At 45.5% G+C, this 22,390-nt stretch overlaps 1 protein-coding gene and 1 long non-coding RNA gene across 3 annotated transcripts in view; one reads left to right on the top strand and one right to left on the bottom strand.

Annotated features, from left to right (window-relative positions):
* The window catches only part of MEI1 (meiotic double-stranded break formation protein 1), a 79,122-nt gene that overhangs the window by 5,641 nt on the left and 51,091 nt on the right, over positions 1-22,390 (bottom strand). Inside the window, exons 20-26 of one of the 2 annotated variants that reach the window (XM_049626438.1) lie at positions 21,020-21,295; positions 15,346-15,511; positions 14,129-14,233; positions 12,266-12,376; positions 11,782-11,942; positions 8,963-9,044; positions 8,600-8,775 (exon numbers count right to left, since the gene is read on the bottom strand). In XM_049626438.1, coding sequence (XP_049482395.1) covers positions 8,600-8,775; positions 8,963-9,044; positions 11,782-11,942; positions 12,266-12,376; positions 14,129-14,233; positions 15,346-15,511; positions 21,020-21,295 — 1,077 coding nt within the window. The remainder of the gene's footprint in view (positions 1-8,599; positions 8,776-8,962; positions 9,045-11,781; positions 11,943-12,265; positions 12,377-14,128; positions 14,234-15,345; positions 15,512-21,019; positions 21,296-22,390) is intronic. The other variant, XM_049626439.1, reaches the window with a different exon arrangement.
* On the top strand, positions 18,864-20,119 carry LOC125919658 (uncharacterized). The gene is made up of 3 exons (XR_007456854.1): positions 18,864-19,000; positions 19,113-19,257; positions 19,899-20,119. It is a non-coding gene; the product is annotated as an uncharacterized LOC125919658 (long non-coding RNA).

Here is a 22,390-nt window from a genome sequence, read left to right as displayed (position 1 = left end):
GTCTCCATATTACCTTAGAAACCCAGCAAGCACCACCTGGATGAGGAGCTGGGACCACTGGGCATTAGGAATGCCAGGTACCACCACTCTGGTAACAATGACCCCTGTTCACAAGATGCACTTCTCGGGACACTGAAAGAACATGGATTTTGTAAACAAAAGGACTTAGGTTTAAAATTTTTTTTTTTTAACGTTTATTTATTTTTGAGACAGAGAGAGACAGAGCATGAACGGGGGAGGGTCAGAGACAGACAGACACAGAATCCGAAACAGGCTCCAGGCTCTGAGCGGTCAGCACAGAGCCCGACGCGGGGCTCGAACTCACGGACCGCGAGATCATGACCTGAGCCGAAATCGGCCGCTTAACCGAGCCACCCAGGAGCCCCGAAAAGGACTTAAGTTTAAATCCTGACCTAAAAGTGTGTGAACTTAGGCAGGTTACTTAACATCTCTGGGATTCTGTTTCCTTGTCTATAAAACAGAGATGATAATTTCTACCTTACAGAAGAGTTGTGATGAATAAATAACATATGTCAGGGCACTTGGGTGGCTCAGTCAGTTAAGTGTCTGACTTCAGCTCATGTTGTGATATCATGGTTCTGAGTTCAAGCCCCACATTGGGCTCTGTGGTGACAGCTCAGAGCCTGGAGCCTGCTTCAGATTCTGTGTCTCCCTCTCTCTCTCTGCCCCTCCCCTGCTCACGCTCTCTCTCTCTCTCTCTCTCTCTCTCTCTGCCTCAAAAATAAATAAACATAAAAAATTTTTAAATAAATAAATAATGTAGGTCAAGTGTTTGTGTGGAGTAGGCACTTGATAAATGTCTTCTCTCCTTCCTCCCCACCTCCTACTCTCCTAGAACCCTAACCTGACATATACCTCTGCTCTTGTAGGAACGATACCTGAGGTCAAAGCCTCACATCTTGTAAAACTAACCAGCTCACTGATTTCCAATCTGGTAACAACATTCTACTCCAACCCTAATCACAAAGCCAAGCCTAAGCACAAGGATAATTGTTTCTTCCCTGCTCAGACACAGCCTTACCTCTCCCCAACTCTCCCCAGGGTTGTAGCAATTGGACTGGAATCCAGGAGTTCTTGCTGGGTTTCTGCTTGGAGATCCCCAGCCACAAGACACTCTTATTCCTCCCAAGGTGGCCTGCTCCATTGTTAGTCCTGGCCACAAGAAAGGGCCCCCTCCTGTCTTCCTGCAGCTCCACCTGCTGGCCAAGGTCTCCATCTCCAAAGAAACCCAAAACAAACGTACTGTACGTATTCTCTGGAGACAGAGATTTATAGTCCTGTGGCTCCTCTGAGAACTAAAAAGGGAAGTTTGCCCTGGCTTCTCCCTACTCCAATGCCATGCAAGTCCTCCAGTACACAGCCCTCCCCCCACTGCTATTAACCTGCTCTCTTTGCCCCACGTGACCCAGCATGGTGAACCCTGAACACCGCCTCCATCCTCACTACAACCAACGCTTTTCTGGGCTGTGCTCCATTCCTGGGGGAATGGAGGCTATTCTCATAGGCCCAAATTGCTTAATGCTGAAAGACTCCTTACATTTTTCAGATAGAGAAATCAAGGATCAGTAAGAGGAATTGACTTGCTAAACTCCTTCAGAGTTAGGAGCGGGGCAGGGACTATGATGCAGATCTCTATGATTCTGGCCAGTGCACCTTCCACAGCACTGCACTGAGCTACCTCGGCTCAGACAGCTGAAGACTGCACACTCTGCCCAGCACTCAATTGTTGGTGCTGATGTTGCATGGCTGCTTTGGACCAGAGACGTCAGAGGACTAGCACCCAGTGCCCTAGCTTAGGTCTTACTGTCATTTTTTCCCTCTTGATACTGCTTTTTTTTTTTTTTTTAATAACAGCTTTAATGAGATATAATTCATAAACCACAAAATTAATCTTTTTAAAGGTACAGATCAGGGTACCAAGGTGGCTCAGTCTGTTAAGCATCCAACTTTGGATCATGATTTTGCGGTTTGTGGGTTCAAGACCCATGTCAGGCTCTGTGCTGACAGCTCAGAGCCTGCAGCCTGCTTTGGATTCTGTGTCTCCCTCTTTCTCTGCCCCTCCTCTGCTTGCTCACAAACTGTGAGATCGGGACCTGAGCAAGGACCAAGAGTCACACACTTAACTGAGCCAGTTAAGTCCCTAGATCAGTAGTTTCTAGTATATTCACAGAGTTGTACAGCTATTTAATTCCAGAATATTTTCATCATCCCAAAAAGAAACCCCATACTCATTAATAGTTGCTCCCCATTCCCTGACCCCCAACCCCGGTCCTAGGCAACCACTAATCCACTTTCTGTCTCTATGGATTTGCCTATTCTGGACATTTCATCCAAATGAAATCATGTAATATGTGGTCTTTTACATCTGGCTTCTTTCACTGAGCATGTTTTCAAGGTTCACCTGGATTGTAGCATGTGAGTGCTTCATTACTTTTATGGCCATATAGTATTCAATTGCACGTGTATACAATTTGTTGATCCATTTATCAGCTGGTGAACACTGGGGTTGTTTGTACTTGGAACTATTATGAATAGTACTGCTATGAACATGTGCGTTTAAGTTTTTGTGTAGACACACACTTTCAATCTCCTTGGGCATATACCTGGGAATAGCACTGTTGGGCATACAGAAATTTTATGTTTAGCTCTTTGAAGTACTTCCAGGCTGTTTTCCAAAGTAGCTGCACCATTTTGCATTCCCACCCCCAATTATGTATGAGGACTCCACTTACTCCACATTCTTGCCAACATTTGATATAATCTGTCGTTTTCATTTTAGCTATCTCAGTGGGTGTGACATGGGCCTCGGTGTCATTTACTCGGGTAACTGTAACAATCTCTTGCTCAACAGTCCACTTGCCTTCAGGCTTTCTCCTCCCACCCCTCTTTCCTACTGTGGTTGCCAGTGACCTTTCAAAAACTCAGTCTGATAGAAGCCCTTCATGGCTCCCCACAGCACCTCTTGGCCTGGCACGTAAGGTACTGACTAGTCTGGCCCCCGCCCAGCTCCTCAGGGTCATCTTCTACTTCTTGCCACCCCTCAACCTCTCCCTCCTCCATGCACTTCCATATTATGCACTTTTTTTTTAAAGCTTTTCTTTTTTTTTTTTTTAATTTTTTTTAATGTTTATTTATTTTTGAGACAGAGAGAGACACAGCATGAACAGGGGAGGGTCTGAGAGAGAGGGAGACACAGAATCTGAAACAGGCTCCGGGCTCCGAGCCGTCAGCACAGAGCCCGATGCGGGGCTCGAACCCACGGACCGCGAGATCATGACCTGGGCCGAAGTGGGACACTCAACTGACTGAGCCACCCAGGCGCCCCCATATTATGCACTTTTGCTCATGCTGTCCTCCCTGCCTGGAATGCCCTTCCCTCTACCTCTGCCTAGACACTGTTCAAGGCTGAATTCAAATGTCACCTTTTCTGTGAGGCCTTCTCTGACTGCAACCCCCACAAGCAGCAAAAGTTTTTGCCTAAAAGAAATTCATAGTTTTACAAGAGGACAGAAATTCAGACCACTGACCATATAATAAAATATGATAAATACAATCCTCATTACAGGACTGAATAAACCACTCTGGGAGCTCAGGAGAGAGAGAGAGACCTCCTCTATTCTTGGATTGCTGTGGGATTAATATTTGCTGAATGTATGAATAATTGAACAAATAAAGAACCATTTTTAAATGACAAAACTATGGGAGGTCTGAAGAAGGCTTAGCTCCAGCCCTGAGGGAAGGACACAGAAACAAAATGATTCTTCCATATACTTCCTTGGATTAAGGGCAGTGACAGAAAGGTCACTATGGCTGAAGGCAGGAGGCCAGGGAATTTCTCAGGAGTGTGTCAGTGAGAGAAAGGAGAAAGGGGCTCCTTGGTCCTGTTCATCAGGCAGTAACAGGGACAGTGACTGTGAGGCTGAGCGGCTCCTCACCACACTTTCCTACAACAATCACAGGCCCAGTAGCCTCTCATGAAGAATTCATGAGTTATTCCAGTTGGTTCCCCTTCCCAGGGACTGCTGAGGACAGTCCAAAACTTCCAGAGAGACAAATACTATATTATTGTACTTAAATGAGCTACCTAGAAGAATCAAATAGTTGAATAGAGACAGAAAGTAGAATGGTGACTGTCAAGGGCTGGGGAGAGGGGACAATGGAGAATTACTGTTTATTGTGGACAGAGTTTTAGTTCGACAAGATAGATGAAAAAGTTTTGCATATGGAAGGTGGTAGTGTTTGTACAACAATGTAAATGTACTCACTGCCACAGAATTGCAACTTAAAAATGATTAATTTTGTGATGTTAATTTTACCATGATTTAAAAAACAAAACAAAACCAAAAAAAAAACCACCAGAGCCACAGGAGAGTGTCGCAGCCCTGGGCCCTGGGCAGGGAAAGTGAATGGTGATGGTGCTAAAGGAAGTCACTGATCCCTTAGTGGTTAAGCCACTAGTTTAAGGAAGGTTTCCATCACTCAAGGCCTGGTTCAAATGTAACCTCTTCTGTAGAGATTTTCTTGATTCAAATAATAGGTCATTTTGGCATTAATTGTAATTGTGCTTCCTACAATCTGAGTACTTAATGTCATATTCATTTCTGTGTCCTCATTCATTCATTCATTCAACAAACACTGGATGCCAATTTAGTGCCAGGTTTCATGCTGGATATAGAGTATAAGGGAATAATTTTTTCCCTATGTTCTGAATGTTAAAATAGGAACTTCAGCCCTTTCAGAAACATTGAAGAGAAAGCATTTGCCCTTCCTCCCACATTTAACTGGCTCCTCCTCACCCAAGGACAGATTAATCTAATAGGTAAGATACTAGCTTAACATGTACTATGCCATCAAGACAGGATCAAGGTATTAAAGGTCATGCTCTCATGAACTTAAACTCTTAAGGTCTTGGCCAGCTGGCTAAGTGTCCACAATGCAAACATAATTTCCCTGCATATAGGCTCCTGGTCTGGCCTGGGGGAAAGGCGGTGGTTTAAAAGCTCTTTTTGAATAGATATGATAAAGCAAGTATAGTAAAATGTTAATAAAATCTAGGTGGTGTGTGTATGAATGTTCACTGTAAAATTCTTTAATCTCTGCTGTATATGAAAAAGTAGAGACAAAAAAAAAAAAAAAATAAGCCCAGTATGACCTGAAGTCCCAGCTACACTCTACTACAGTGTTTACCAGAAACAAAGCTGATGTTTTGGTTCTCATCTGATTCCTGATTTCTCATCTGGTTTTGAACCCACAAGGGGAACAAGACACAAAGATTAGTCAGACACAGTTCCTACCTTTGAGGAGCTCACAGTCTCGGGAAGACTGATAGGAAAATGGGAAGTTACAACAGAGACAGCTAAAGGTACAGAGCCTTGTGCAGAGATGTGCTGGCAGGACAAATCTCGGCAACCACAGAGCCAGCAACTTCTATCTCCTGACATTTCTCAACTTTCCCCATACTGTGCCCAGGCTCAGTGGGGATCAGTCCTTGAACATGATCTCCCACAATCAACAGCCGTATCATACATGTGCAGTCATCATCTGGACACCAAGTAGTGTCTACTCAAATGAAGGCCCGCATCCCACCCCAGGAAGTCTCTGCAACTCCCCTCACTCATTTGCTGGCTCCCTCCCCAACCTCCCTCCTCTTGTCTTATGAATGACTTCCCCTCAGATCAGACCATAAGGATCTCTCTTAGACAAGCTCCAAAGGGCAAGAAGAGAGAATCCAAGTCTAACAAAAACAGCATAAACATCCAGGGCTTCCGTAACTCTACAGTGACCAGCTCATATTTGAAAATAATACACAATAGGGGTGCCTGGGTGGCTCAGTCGGTTAAGTGCCCGACTTCGGTTCAGGTTATGATCTTGCAGTTCGTGAGTTTGAGCCCTGCATTGGGCTCTGTGCTGACAGCTCAGAGCCTGAAGCCTGCTTCGGATTCTGTTTCCCCCTCTTTCTGCCCCTCCCTGGCTCACGCTCTGTCTCTCTCTCTCTCTCAAAAATAAATAAACATTAAAAAAAAATTTTTTTAAAGAAAATAAAATAATACACAATAAGCCTCTTAAAAGAAAAGAAAGTTCTGGGGAATCAAGGGTTGGAAACAGGCCACAAGGCCAGGAACAGGGAATGAGTCCATATCAGAGAACAAAATGGTGCTGCCATCAAGATCAATCCTGTTTCTGATGCCCCCCTGCCCATAGGGATGTAGGACAAATCACTTGGTCTTTTCAGCTCAGCTCAAGCATCCCTACCAGGAAACCTTCTCTGACAGCCAGCTTTGCACTAACCCTATAATAGGCTATCAGTTACACCCTGTACCCCACAATGCAGTGTGTCCCTTTAGCCCAGAACTGACCACATTGTGTTATCACTTCTTGTCTACACAGCAGTTCCCCACCAAATGTTAACTCCTCAAAGGCAGGCATCTAACATACCTCCATGCCCCACCACCCTTCACAGTATGTGATGGCTAGATAAACAATGATCTCCATGGCACAAAAACAGACACTCAGATCAATGGAACAGAATAAAGAACCCAGAAATGGACCCACAAATGTATGGCCAACTAATCTTTGTCAAAGCAGCAAAGAATAATAGCCAATGGAATAAAGACAGTCTCTTCAGCAAGTGGTGTTGGGAAAACTGGACAGCGACATGCAGAAGAATGAACCTGGACCACCTTTTTACACCATACACAAAAATAAACTCAAAATGGATGAAAGACCTAAATGTAAGACAGGAAGCCATCAAAATCCTCAAGGAGAAGGCAGGCAAAAACCTCTTTGATCTTGGCCGCAGCAACTTCTAACTCAACAAGTCTCCAGAGGCAAGGGAAACAAAAGCAAAAATGAACTACTGGGACCTCATCAAAATAAAAAGATTCTGCACAGCGAAGGAAACAATCAACAAAACTAAAAGGCAACTGATGGGATGGGAGAAGATATTTGCAAATGATATATCAGATAAAGGGTTAGTATCCGAAATCTATAAAGAATTTATCAAACTCAACACTCAAAAAACAAATAATCCAGTGAAGAAATGGGCAAAAGACATGAATAGACACTTCTCCAAAGAAGACATCCAGATGGCCAACTGGCACATGAAAAAATGCTCCACATCACTCATCATCAGGGAAATACAAATCAAAACCACCGTGAGATACCACCTTACACCTGTCAGAATGGCTAACATGAACAACTTGGGCAACAACAGATGTTGGCGAGGATGCGGAGAAAGAGGATTTCTTTTGCATTGCTGGTGGGAATGCAAGCTGGTGCAGTCACTCTGGAAACCAGTACGGAGGTTCCTCAAAAACCTAAAAATAGACCTACCCTACGACCCAGCAATTGCACTACTAGGCATTTATCCACGGGATACAGGGGTGCTGTTTCGAAGGGACACACGCACCCCAATGTTTATAGCAGCACTATCAACAATAGCCAAAGGATGGAAAGAGCCCAAATGTCCATCAATGGATGAATGGATAAAGAAGATGTGTCTATACACACACGCACACACACACACTGGAGTATCACTCGGCTATCAAAAAGAATGAAATCTTGCCATTTGCAACTACGTGGATGGAACTAGAGGGTATTATGCTAAGCGAAATTAGAGAAAGACAAATATCATACGACTTCACTCATGAGTACTTCAAGACACAGAACTGATAAACATAAAGGAAGGGAAACAAAAATAATATAAAAACAGGAAGGGGGACAAAACATAAGAGACTCTTTAATATGGAGAACAGAGGGTTACTGGAGGGATTGTGGGAGGGGGGATGGGCTCAATGGGTAAGGGGCATTAAGGAATCTACTCCTGAAATCATTGTTGCACTATACGCTAACTAATTTCGATGTAAATTAAAATACATACAATAATAATAATACAATACAATACAATACAATACAATACAATAATCTCCAAAAGTCCTCTAAGCTGTGAAACATAAAGCCCTCTGGGGTACACATCTACTGTTTTGGCTTACACAAAATTCGCTCCTCCTTTTTCTGCAAACAGTTTTCTTTTGTGGAACTATCCCTCTTTCATATTCTGTCTACAAGGGTAATAGAGAGCTGACCGCATGGCCCCAGACTCCGGGAGAGGGCACTGACTCAAGCCACATCAGCCAGAGCATCCCATGGCCCAGCCACAGTGATTGGCACATTACCCAAGCCAGACTAATGAGACTCAGTTCTGAGGACTGCTGGGAAACAGAAAGTCTCTTGCTGCTGGAAGGATATAAGCCAGGTGCTGCTGTTGGTCATTCTACCATCCCATGAGAATAAAGCTAATAGAGAAAAATGCAGAACCAAGACATGGAGACAGAGCTCTGATGACACTATCTGGGCCTCTGGGATCCAACTGTGCCTGAAGCCAGTAATGACCCCTGACCTTCTCAGTTATGAGCCATTTTGTGTTTCATTTCTGTCACTATAACTTTAAAAGTCCCAATCAATCCACCCTCTAATCCTAGAGGAAATACCAGGTCCTTGACAGGCAGCCACTCCTCCCTACTGTTGTTCTGGGAGAAGCAGACTCCACTGCCAGGGTCCCACTGGGCAAGGGCCTTACCTGCACCAAGAGGTTCTGCAGTCCGATGACCAGGGACAACACTTGTGATGTTCCCAGCGGAGCGAGGGCAGTGTCCTCAGGGGCCAGTGGTGGCTGGGCCCCTGAGGGCACCAGGGCCACAAGGGCAGAGGAGAAGCTTTGTTGCAGGGCTGTCCGCAAGAAGCATAAGATGGCAGCTGAAAGCAAGAAACTCCTTCCAGTCAGTTCCCGCCTCTTTCCCTACCTTCCACCTAGCTCTGTCACAGTGGGGAGACAGTGTAGATAATAATGGGGTGACCATCAGCTAGTCTGGGAGGGGTGGTCCCATCTCACAGTCTAAGGGAAAAGCTCATCTTCTCCTACTCGAGGATCCTGGGGCCATACCTGAGAGCAGTGCAGCCTTTTTCTTCGGAAAGCTGAGGACCTTCAATACTTGGTCCAGTTCCACGGACAGTGTCTGGTGAACCTGGCAGGGTAGGGGGTGAAGGGGTGACTCCCACATTCTGGCAGCTTGAGCAGATGATAACCTGTCCCAATATCTCTTCTATGCACCCACACATACCCACTGCATCAAGAGGGACAAAGGAGGCCACACAGTCTTGTGAGCCCACCAGTCCTAGATTCAGGAGTGTAAGGAGGTGAATTAAGCCTGTACACAGAGAACACTTCTTCCCCCAAATCTCCTCCATCGTCAAGGAACTCCTCCAGAAGGAAGCCTGCCCGGCCTCATCTGTGATTCAGTCTCCATCTCAGCCCACCATCCAACTAACTTAGATCTAGAGTCAGACAGCCCAGAATCAAAATCCTGGCTCTGCTACTAGCTAGCCTGTGGCCAAAGGGAAGTCACTGCACCTCTCCCAGCCTGCCTCACTTTCTTCATGTACGAAATGGGAATATGCCACTTGCTTTCACTCCCTCCAGAACTATTGTGAAGAATGGCTGAGGATCAGCATTGGTGAAGGTGCTCTTTAAAATTAAAGCAACGTCCAAACTGACGGGTTAGCTGGAATGGTAGGTTCAAAGCTGAGTCTGGCTCTGCTCTCCTCACCCATCACACATGCTGCTTCGAGGCAGGAATTACTTCTCTATTTGGATGCATCACAGTTTGACACAAAGCAGTTCCTCAAAAATACTTGTTGGCTGGTGGATCAGCAGGTTCTGGGCAGAAGAACCAACTTGTACAAAGGTATTGAAATAACATACCAATGTAAAGTGTAATAGAGGAAACTGTGTGGGAGTTATTTGGGAACTCTGTGCTATCTACTTTTCAGTACACCTAAAACTCTCTTAGAAATAAAGGCTATTAACAATGAATCAATCAATCAGAAACAAACTATCAATGGTATGAAGATGTGAAAAAGCAGAGCTGATCTGCAGAAGAGCCAACAGTTGGTCAAAGGACAGAGAAGGAGGGTGGAATGGCAGTAAGTTAGGCTGCCGAGGGGCCAGGTGAGCAAGGTCTCAGTGGCCATGTGGAGAACAGAAAGGCTGCTGGAGGAGTGTGGGCTCTGGAGGGCAGACAGACTGGCTGCAGGGACAGAAGATATGGAGGAGGGGACAGGCCAGGGGCCAGGAGACTGAAGAGACCACATTAGTGGTAAGGACAAACCATCAGGCCTGAGCTAAGGCAGTGGGAAGGACTTAGAGAGGAGGTGGTTAGTAGGTAATTGGCTGGGTGTGAGCCGAGGACCAGGGCAGAGCCAGGCACACGGTGTAGGCTACCACCCAGGGAAGTGACTGCAGGGGTAAGGGTGGGCCCAAGAAAGGGAGAAAAGGTTCCTGTCCTAACTCAACGCCATGGACAACAACCAGAAGACCAGTTATAGAATAGATCTATCAGAGCTTGCTGCTACCTTAGAAGCCAAACTAAAAATGGCTTCAGGGGCTCCTGGGTGGCTCAGTCAGTTAAGCATCTGACTCCTGATTTCAGCCCAGATCATAATCTCATGGTTCATGAGTTCAAGCCCTGTATGGTGCTCCATGCTGACAGTGCAGAACCTGCTTGGAATTCAGTCTCCCTCTCTCTCTGTCCCTCCCCGTTTGCTTTCTCTCTCTCTCTCTCAAAATAAATAAACATTAAAAAATTAAAAAATAAAATAAAATAAAAATGGCTTCATAAATGAGTGTGTGCCTGGCACTAGACTGGCACAGGGCTAGGCACAGTGAGAAGATACATCAAGGCTAGAAGATGTTTCTACCCATAAGGAGCAGCCAGGCTTAGAGAGGAGACACCAGAATGTGGAGCAGCCCTCAAAGGAGCCCATTCAGGGCACTATGATGACAAGGTCCTATATAGCGGGGGCAGGTAGGGACTGAGAGGAAGGGAGGTGATCTGTTGGTGTGTCCACTGCTCCCCTGTTCCCTGCATTACCTTCTCCAAAAATCACAACAGCTTATACATGTCTGGCATTTCACAGCTTACCATCCAGTACTACAAGGCCACAGGCTGGCTTCTGCCTTCCTGTCCGATCTGACAGTCACTCTCTACATTCTAATCACACAGTCACTCACCAGTCTCCAAACATGTACACTATGTCCTAAATTTGTGCGGCTTCCCGTCTTTGCTCATACTGCTCTCTTTACCTTGAATGCCTTTCCCCGCTATCTTTGCCTGGTACAGTTGTACTTACTTTTCAAGGCTTTGCTTAAAGAGTACAATATAAGTTTCCGAAGTGTGGGGTACATGCTGTATTTACGTCCTATTCCTCTGTGCCTAGAACACAGCCTGGCAGGTAGGTGATCCATGTGTGATAAATTAATGTAAACCAACCTGACAACCCTGGTTTTTTCCCCATTTTGCAGGCAAGGAAACTGAAGCTCAGAGATTTAAATCTTTTTTTTTAACCTTTTATTTATTTTTGAGACAGAGACAGAGCATGAACGGGGGAGGGGCAGAGAGAGAGGGAGACACAGAATCGGAAGCAGGCTCCAGGCTCTGAGCCATCAGCCCAGAGCCCGACGCGGGGCTCGAACCCACGGACCGCGAGATCGTGACCCGAGCTGAAGTCGGCCGCCCAACCGACTGAGCCACCCAGGCGCCCCTGAAGCTCAGAGATTTAAATACCTTGCCAAGGCTACTCAGTTAAATACCTTAGCAAGGTCACTCAGCTAATAAGCCACAGGGCTGAGACCAGAACTCAGGAATTTTGTCACTCCTCTGTGTGCCACCCCATGCCCCAAAGCCACAGGGCTTAGAGACTAACCTGCAGACTGCCATCGTGCTGCTGAGCAGAGAAGGAGGCGGCGAGCAGCCAGGCGGAGCAAAGGAGTGCAGTCCTGGGAGAGTCCACCTCTGTCCAGGTGAGAGCCAGAATCTTCTCCAGAAGTTCTATCAGAGCCGTGCTGCTAAGGAGCACTGCGGCAGCTATAGACAGTTTGGCAGGGCGAGAGCCATATGAGTTACACAGGAGACCCTGCTCAGCACCAGCATCATGGTTAGCACATGATGGGGACCTCATGCACACACGGTGAATGAACAAAAGACTCAGCTTGAGGTTCTAAGGGTTTCAACTTCATTCCAGAACCACAGGATATCAGAACCAGAAAGGATCTTATGGCTATCCGGTCCAGACATCTCCCCCTATATATTTCCATAAGAGAAAAAAAAAAAAAAAACTAAGGGCAGCAATGGCCACAGACACTGCCCAGCACCCTTCCTCTTCGCTATCTCAGCCTGGGCCCTGGTACCTCTTTTCTGACTGCTTGGTGTGGTCTGATGAAGGCTCCAATACAGGAAGTTGAAGGAGGGCTGCAGGATATCCACATCAGCGGGGCTGCACTTCCCACACAGCTTGCTCACTGCAAGAGAGTCCCCAGGAACCCCATCACCTAAGCACTCCATGGCTTTAATGTGCACCAGCACTCACAATTATCACAGATAATGCCCTTCCTCTGGCTAATTTCAGATGTCAGTCTGTCAGTCTTAGGGACCAAGCACAAACTAAGTGTCCCTGGTAATAACAGCCAATGAAAAGAAACACAGTACCAAACCTGAAGGCATGTTCACACTCTCCATCTGAAAAAAAAATTCAGGCAAGCAGCCCATAGCTGCATGTTAGAACAGACTGCACAAGTTTAGGTGATCAAAAGGCATCCCATAACAGCATTCATGCCAGCAAAGACTCCATGATGAGAGTCTGCAGAGGTCATCTAGGCCAGCTTGCCACCCCTAGCAGGAAGAAGATCCAGCCTCTGAAATCTTCCAGCAATGGGGCATTCACCACTCTCCCAGAGGACTCCACCACCATCAACATGCAATTCCCTGAACCTGCCATATTCTCTCTTTCACCCTCTCTTTCGCCCTCATCTGGCTAACTCCTTAACACCTATTCAGCAATCAAGATTCAGCTCAAAGTTCACTTCCTCCATGAAGCCCTCTGTAACTTAAACCAAGATGAGATGCCTCTTCATGATCCCCAGCCCTCATCAGAACAGTTACTACACTGTAGAATAGACATCTATAGAACATTATCCCTTTCCTCCTAGGATTCACCATTCTGCTCCCCTGCCCCTATTGCCTCAATATGAAACCTACCTAGGTCTCCATTCGCTGTTTTGGCAGCCACATCACACAGCCACACAGACTTCTAATTGGCTTATGGTCAATCAGACAAGCAACCCCCTTCCTCAACTCTGTCCTCTACCTGCAATGCTCTCAAATTAAAGTACTCAAGGATTATATATAAATGTATATTACATTTCACATGTATGTTTCAGGTTGTTACTCTCCGCCCCCCCCCCCCCCCAGGCCCTTTGACAGCTGGTTTGATTTTGTCATATGCAGTTTTCCCTCCCAGCTGAGTGTTACCCTTGATCTGACAGATAGGCTGGGGTGACCAGCATCAGACCAGGCCTAGAGGCCCTTTTTAAGTCTGTCAGGCCTGGGATCCAGGCAGGGAAAGAACCAACCCCCTCTGTGGCCAGAGTGCCTGACAGTCCATAGTACTGAAGAAATGCCATTTTTTCCCTAGTAATTTCAATCTTTCTGCAAGAAACCTTTCTAAGGATGGTGCTTATGAAGTGGCAACTGCATTAATGAACAATGAAAAGTCCTAATGAAGTTTGGGTATGGGTGGAAGAGGCCTAGAGGACTGTGAACTGAATCATCAGATCCTGAGTCAGTTGTGGAGTGGGGTGGAGAACTGAGCTTGTGCCAGGAAAAGTGAATCTCCACAGAGAGTCTCCACTGGAGGCCTACTGTGTGCCAAGTATTGCATGGCATTCTACATGTAGCAATCCCTTATCTCAACCCTGCATCAGCCAAGTACTACTGTTTTACCTGTGAGGAACCTAAAGCTAGGTGACTGCCTAAGGTGGCATAGCTAGTGGCTGAGAACAAACCCAGGCGTTCCCAACTCCAGGGCTGTGCCTGTCACACAGTGTTGTGGTTTTGTTTTTGTTTCATTTCCTAAACTCTCCCAGAGTGTAACTAAGAAAGATCTAAAAGATCCCCTAGCAGGAAACCCACGGGAACAGAGTGACCCACTAGCTTCTTTCAAAGAGGTGAATGACGGAATGAAGGAGGAGGCCCAGCCCTGGGCCCTCAGGCACCTTGGTGAAGGAGCTTCATGGCCATGCTGTCCAGCTCTTGCTCTGATTTGTTCTTCAGCTGCACCAAAGAAAGGAGGCTCAGTAGCAATGGTAGGTTCCCCGAGTCTGTGAGGAAGAAGGAAGAGGGCTGGTCAGGATACTCAGATCACCCCAAGGTCAGAGAGACATCCCCTACTATAAATGTTTGTTGGGATTCACCCCTACTTCCTGCCTTCTTTGGGCAAAGGGGCAACTGACATACTGAGTGCCAACTCTGTGTTGGGTACCAGAAATTCAATATTTCACTTGGTTCCCCTTGTGAAATAGGGATAGTTATTTCTATTTTGGCCCAGAGAGGCTGAGTAACTTCTCTAAGCTCCCACAGTCAGTTAGTGGCAGGGTCAGAACTTGAACCCAAACCTGAGTTTAGTGCCCACGTTTTTTCAACTATGTTTCCATGAAATCTCATGGCTCTTAAGCATTATCTTCAGTTAGATGTGGCTTATCCTTCCCTGAAGAGGAAGGACTCAGTTCTTCCACATGCCCTTAAATCTACCTCCAAACTTCCATCCTCAGTCAGCACTGGATCTAGTGAACCACAGCTCTCCTCCCACTTCCTCTTACTTGCTTGGAAATTTCATTTAAAAATTCAACTTTTTAAAAATAGGAAAAGACAAACCAATCTCAACTTTTTAGTGTCTTCATAGCATACCAAACATCAAACTTCCTGGACTCCAAGGAGTCCTAATCCAGATTTGGAAACTATCCTTCTGGATTTCACTGGCAGCTTCTAACACATTTCAGATCCACCCCGTTCCCAGCCCCTGCTGGCTCCCACTGCCTCCCTGGCCTCCCCTATATTTCCCACTTTCTTCTTCCCACCTGGGGACTACCATTCTTGTGACAAACAGCTCTGAGCACATGACAAACTCACAGGGTGAGGACATGCATGCATACATCATAAAAACCCACCTATGCTAAACACACAGCAACATTAAACATAAACACTCTCACACCACACACACACACACACACACACACACACACCAAATATGTTGAGTGCTCACTCTCTGATGAGAGGAAGGAGATAAAGTTTAGCTTGATTCCACACTGGCCTGACTTCTCTTTTTCAGAGAAAATTATGATTCTGTCTCCTGGAGCAGACCTCATCAGGGCAGAGATGCCCACCCCTAACCGAGCTTCAGGTCAAAAAATGCCCCCCACAGCTGCAGACTGACCTCCTGAGGGAGAGGCCCCATGTTCCACCAGTAGATGCTGTAGGATCAGCAGGAAGTGGCCTCGGATGAGACCACCCACTTGGACATCCTCATTCCTCATCAAAAAGGTCCTTAGGACAATCAGTACTTTGCGGGCTGTGTCCACTGGGCTGGAATAGATGAGATCCTAGGCAGGAGAGAAGGAATCCAGAGCTCAGAGGACATCACAGTTGGGGACAGGCAGACAGTTGAGAAGACAGGGGCTGAGGAAGGACCCAGGATGGTAGTGTCACAAAACCTAGGGAAGGAAGCATTTACTTACTTGGCACCTATTATGTACCAATCTGTTGAATAGGTCCATCCTAAATAGGAAGAAACAGAGACTCGGAGAAATTACTGGATGTGCCAAAGGTCACATAAGCCAGTAAATGGCATAGCTAAGATTTAATCTCCTACCTCCAAGCCCAAAGCTCTTTCTACTTTCCAGGAACCCTGTCTCTGACACATGTAAGTTTTAGGGTCAAGAAGAGGTTACTTCAGTACAGAGGATGTGAAGGGAGGAAAAGAGAGTAGGGGATGGAGATGTCACAGGGCAGGGAAAGGATGGGTTAGGACAGATTCGGGGTAGAGGAAGGGAAGCGAGGACCAGGTCAGGCCCCTTCTCTGCCATGGCATCTGGCTATATTTCTGTCACAAGCTATAAAGGCCTTGGGTTCAGAAGGTGGGAAAGGACGTTGCTTTTTATTTGTTTTCAGAGTTTTTTTAATGAGTATATGATAAAGACAAAGCCAGTCAGAAGCCACACCAGAGACTACTCTACTGATAGCTCCTGGCACCTACCAGCTCAAACAAGCCAATTCCTTTGGACAGGCTAACATGCTGGGTGCTATGAATCCAGGGTCACACACAGACTCCCTTTCTCGGGAGGACAGCTTGACACACAGAGAGACATGGCTACAGGGCACCCAGCCAGACAACTCCAGATGTGCTGATCACTGGGTGGCACATGGGCATCTAGGCTTGGCTCTTCACAAACTTCCACAGCTGCCAGAGAAACAACTATAAATCAACAATTGCTCAAATAGGGATTGATAATGTCAGGTGCTGTGATGTGTTAAAACTGTAGCTGTATGTTTATTTACATATTATCTGTATCTTCATAATAACTCTTCCAAGTAGGTGTTAACCTAATTTTTCAAATGAGGTAACAGGCATATTACATAGTTTGCCTATTAAGACAGCAGTGGCTCTATAAAGTCTACAATACTCTGAGTTAATGAAGAACAGGGATGAGGTTGGCTTCATCTTTGTCACCTTGTAGGGACTCAGAAAACATCTCTGGAAGGAGAGGATCACAGCATAGGAGGGCAAGAAGGAATCTCAATTCATTTATATCAACCCATTTTTACAGGGCATGAGGCTAAAGCCCAGAGTGGGTGTGATTTGCCCAGGGTCACAGGGCCCAAGGCCAAACCTGATCCTGGTCCTGGTCCTGGTCCTCCCCCAGCACGTGGCTGCCTAATAGACAGTTGGTCCCTCAGAACCCTGAGTTAAAATGTTAAAGTCCAAAAGGAAGAGGGCTACTCGGCCCCCAGTGGCTGTGGAGAATGCCAGGGGAAGGCGTGCGCCCCACTGTGGGGGTCAGTGGGAAGGCTCTGGGTGGAACAGGGCCCACTCTGCAGTCTCTCCTCCCAGAGATGTCCAGATTTTTCTGGAGCTGGATCAACCAGGGTGATGTGGCCAAGGAGGGAACAAACAGAGCTTCTGTGATATCACTGTTTTTCACATTTAAACAACCTACATGAAAGACCACCCATTGATAAGAGTGGCAATTAGCAGCTTTGTTTTCAGCTGCTAATTACCCATATCAAAACCAGAAATTGGTACCAACAACATATTTTTAGACTCTTTTTCCCTCCTGTGGCTAGAAGCTGGGAAGAAATGGTAAGAATTGTATATATAAACAGATAGCAAAGTTGTTCCTTGCTATTCTTTTTCACCACTGATGTTTCTAGGATCCAATTTAGTGAAAAACTCATTAACTTTAGGTTCCATAGTCATGACCCTTACTAGTTATATGACCTTGAGCAATTCAATAAGCTGCTCTAGATTAACATTCTCTCTCTGATTCAGAGTAAGTCAATGATCAGGGAATCATAGGCTACTGTGTACAGGATAGCAAGAGTGCCTTTACATATTCTTTCCACATATTATTCCTATATATCCACATGTTATCTCCATTAAAAAATTTTTTTATTATGTTTATATATTTATTTTTTGAGAGAGAGAGAGAGCGCGCGCAAGTTGGGGAGGGGCAGAGAGAGAGGGAGAGAAATCCCAAACAGGCTCCATGCTGTCAGCACAGAGCCCAATGCGGGGCTCAAACTCAAGAACTGTGAGATCATCCCCTGAGCTGAAACCAAGCCGGACATTTAACCAACTGAGCTCCCCAGGTGCCCCCACATGTTATCTCCATTTTACATATGAGGAAACTGAAGCTCAGAAAAGCTTTCACCTTCCTGGATCTGTATGTATCATCCAGCCCTAAGGATAGATCTTTCCTGTTGAGCTCTAGGCCTGGTGAAGCACAAGGCTCCTCTCTGCCCAGGAAGGAGGGGTGGTGAGGGTGGTTCACATTCAAGGACAAGAACTAGGCACAACAACAAAGGATGGGGCACCTGCTCCAGCTTGTCTGAGACAGCGTCTCTCTAAGGATTTGGTCTCTTGAGATTCGTTTTCTTTTAAGCTTGCTTCCTTTAAGTACTTATGTTTCTTGAAGCTAGTGGGCTAGGATAGTCTTCAACTAGGGAGAGTCTTCACCCTAGAAAGACTCACACTGAGAAAAAACTTGGGTGAGGAAGATAATGAGCTCCATTTTAGACAGAAATGTCAAATAGATGCTTAACTTTATGGGTCTGGAGCTCAGGAGAGAGTCACAGATGGAGGCAGAGATTTGAGTCATCAGCATATAGTAGGAGGCCATGTGAATTATTGACACAGCCCAGGAAGATGACACTGAGTAAAAAGGAAGCTGAGGACAAAGCCATGAGGAACATCAATTTTCAAAGACTAGCCAGAGAGAAAGCAACAAAAGAGACTGGGAGAAGCACCAAGAGAGGTAGGAGAAAAATTAAGAGAGCTAGTATTTCCAAAACCAAGCGTGTGTCGATAAAAAGGAAGTGGACAACCATCAAATAATAACAGGTCATGTAAGAGGAGAACCAAAAAGTCCACTGTAATTAGCCACAAGAATATTGTTGACGATCCTGGTAAGAGTGGTTTCAAGTAGCAATGGGGGCAGAAGTCAGAAGACGGAGGAATAAGGGAGAGTGACAATTTTGCAAGCAGAAAACTACTTCTAGGAGTTGGCCGTAAAAGGAAAAACATGAATATGGAAAGGGTTGGGAGGGCAGGGACCAGTGAGAACAACCAGGAGTAAGTCTAGAGGGGCTTAGAATCCCCTACCACTCCCACAGCCCATTGTCCTGACCTGAGATTTTTTCTAGCCTCGCCATTCTTTGATTCTCTCCTTCCAATGATGCTTTGGAAGTCCCTGTAAGGTGAGAGAATGAAACAAGCATCTGTGGTTTCCTCAAGGGCAAGGACCAACTGTATCGGAATTATCTTTGTATCCCCAGTGCCTTCACCAGCACATGACTGCCTAATAAGTACCAATGTATGTATGATAAAAATGTATGATAAAAGAAATGTGTTTAAATGTATAAAAGAAAAAGTGAACAACTAAACTCAAGACCTCTGAAATTCTGCTCCTCCCTATCCTTCTCCAGCCTCAACTCCTGTGACATACCGTCCATACCGAAACCACACCAGACCACTCACCACTGGCCCTGAATTACAGTAAGCACGTCCGTGCTGCTGGGCTGGCCTGGCAGGATCGTCCCTCAGCACTCTCTCTTGTCAAATCCTTTGCAGGTCAGCATTTATGACACTTTTCTGCCCTCCCTACAACCCAAGCACTCTGCCTGACCTTTACTGCCATAGCGTTAGAACAGGTATTAGTGGTCTGTTGTGTCTGATTCTCTCCCTGGCCTGTGCAGCAGGCACTAGGTCCAGTTCTTCCCTGTATCCCCACTGCTTAGATAAACAGCTCCCCCTTTAGTTGGAACACTGGATCAGGGCTGTTTTCTCTTTTGTTCTGAGAGTTTGCTCAGTTTACTCGAAGAACATCAGATAGGGAGTCAAAATCCAGGTTTCAATCTCAACTTTTGTGAACTATGGCAAATCTCTCTAAATCTTTTTTTCATTTATTTAAAAAGAAAAAAATAAGATACCATAAATATCTTTCTCAGAAGAGTTGCTTTTTTGAGAGAGAGAGAGAGAGAGAGAGAGAGACTGACTTAGATCTGTCCAGACCCTTAATTCAATGGGTCAGCAAATATTTATAAATACCTAGTCTATGTGAGAAACCGACCCTGAATGCTTCATCTCACAAAGAAAACCCAGTATCTTAGCTCTGTCCATTACTACTTTCCCTAGAACGCCTCTTGCTTTCCTCCCCTATGAACTGATGCTTTATTTTTAACCCATTCTTTCTCCTTTCTTCTTCCTCCAAGGAAAAATTTCAGCCAAAGCATGAATGCAGCCCCTATCAAGCCAACACATGTGATCTCACAAGATGACAGATCTGAGGGATGGAAGGTGAAGGTGTAACTCCGAGTGGGGAGTGTGTGCATGCGTGCGTGTGTGAATACGGACAGATGTACGTATCTAAGTGAGGTGTACAACATGAAGGTGCTATTTCCGCCACAGTCACCTCAATAAAGTCAATCCAATAAAAAACATTCCAATGAATCATGTTTGTTGATGATTACAAACATCAAAGGAATCCCCACTCTTCCTAGTGGGCTGTGTCAGTCTTCCTGGACTAGGAAAAGGTAAGTAGGTGAGCTGAAATTGAAGGCAGTGGTTTTAAACGAAGTGTCTCCTATGCTGCCGTGCTATAGTCAGTTTTGGACCTGCCACTAGAAATCACTCACTAAGTACAAAGTGGTGCAAATGATTTTCTTTTTGAAATAAATAATAAATTACAGCAGTTACCTCTATAATAATGTCACTCCCATTAATTTATTTTCCAATGTGCTTTCTTGAGCGAAAGAAGAAAAGAGGGAGCTAAAGCTAGTGTATTAGAAACTGCAGAAGACAGACAGCCGACTTATGTGATATACCTGATAGGAATTATAGGGATGTCTTAATTCATGAAAAAGCACTAGAGTTTCTCACAATTCTGGGTTTGCCTGAGGGAGTGTGTTGCACATGTAACATTATCCTGTGAATTATGGCAAAAAAGAGGCCATGTCCCTCTATAATCAAACATCTCCATCTACATGCCTCAAGGGTCTCCTTTGACATTAAGTCCTTGTTAGCACAATCTGCTTGAGAGAAGACAGAGAGGTGAGAGGGAATGGTGACTGAAGTCAGCATTTCATAGATCTGTCCCCTGAAGAGTAAAGAGGGACATGTCTCTCAATGAGCAAACCTTGATCAGACTTAGAAGGGGTACGGATTTAAAGAAATCAGGCACCTGCCAGCAAAAGAATCTCCCACTCCCATGGAAACACCCATAAATCCAGAGACAGGCAGAAGCATGCAGCTGCCTCCTGACTTCAGTAAACCAACTGCCAGAAAGAAAGGGCCCACCATCTCTGAAAGCAGAAATGAGCAAATGGTCACGTACTAGCAAAATGAGCAGGATGCTGGGGCTACTTCTGAGCATGTAGAACAGGGCTGCTAAGCTGGCAGGAAGTGGGGACTGCCCAGCAGAGGAGACATCATCCAGCTCCTCATAGCTGCTCTCTTCCCAGGAGAACCAAAGTTCCAGGACACGGTGCCCAAATCTACTCATCAGCTCTGGATACAACAGGAAAAACCTGAGCAGGAGGGGATGGTGGATATAAACCAGGTGCAGGTCCGGGATGCCCTCTAAAAATTTTCTGATGGCACTGACCACAGCCTGGAGACAAAGAAAGAAAGAATGAAAGAAACGGACTAAATAAATCTTGCAGAGGACTCAATACAGCCCAACAAACACAGCCAAGACATCACTGGGAAAAATGTACTTGGCATCTCAGTACTCCAGTACATCTTCATTGGCTCATCCCAGGGCTCTCCGGCGAGAAGGAAGCCCACAGTGCTTACTTTGTAACAGTGGTTCTCAACTGAGAGTGATTTTGTTTTCCAGGACAGTTTTGGAAATGTCTACAGACATTTTTTTTATTTTCTTGACTTAGGGAGTGCTACTGGCATCTAGTGGGAGAGAGCAAGTATGCCGCTAAATATCCTACAATGTACAGGACAACCTCCCACAGAAAAGAATTACGGTATGCAAAGTGTTAACAGTACTGTGGCTGAGAAACCCAGCTCTAAAATGATACCATGGTGTGCTGTAATTATCAGCAGACGTGTCTACCTCCCACACGAAACTTGAGCTGCTTGGGGAAACAGACTGATGCAGATTAATCTGTGCACCTGTCTGTCATAGGACCTGGCACCGAGGGGCCAAGGGGCATGTGTGTTGAATCATTTATTAACCCTCAAAAACCTCTCTTCCCATTGCACACATAACGAAATTCAATCCTTAATATGTTATTCTAAGAGTTTTATAGTTTATAGTGTGGGCTGTTTCATTTAGCTCTTTGATCTATTTTGAATTAATGTTTGTGTATACTACGAGATAAGGGTCCAACTTCATTCTTCTGCATGTGGATATGCAGTTGTCCTAGTACTATTTGTTAAAAAGACTGTTCTTTCTCCCTTTGAGTTGTCTTGGCATCCTTATCAAAAATATATGGGTTTATTTTTGGACTGTCAATTCTATTTCATTGATTACATGCCTATCCTTATGTCAGAAACACAGTCTTGATTACTCTAGTTTTCTATTTTTTCTTTTTTCAAAGCAGGTTCAGTGCAGGGCTTGAACTCACAACCCGGGGATCAAGACTTGAGCTGAGATCAAGAGTCGGATGCTTAACTGACTGAGCCACACAGGCGCCCCTCTAGCTTTTTCTTTAAAGGAATATAAAACCATTTATTGACCACCGTTTACCAG

This window comes from Panthera uncia, chromosome B4 (genome assembly GCF_023721935.1).
Source record: "Panthera uncia isolate 11264 chromosome B4, Puncia_PCG_1.0, whole genome shotgun sequence".
NCBI classification, from domain to species: Eukaryota; Metazoa; Chordata; class Mammalia; order Carnivora; family Felidae; genus Panthera; species Panthera uncia.
The sequence above is the reverse complement of the archived record's forward strand: the minus strand, read 5'-3'. Positions and strand labels throughout refer to the sequence as shown.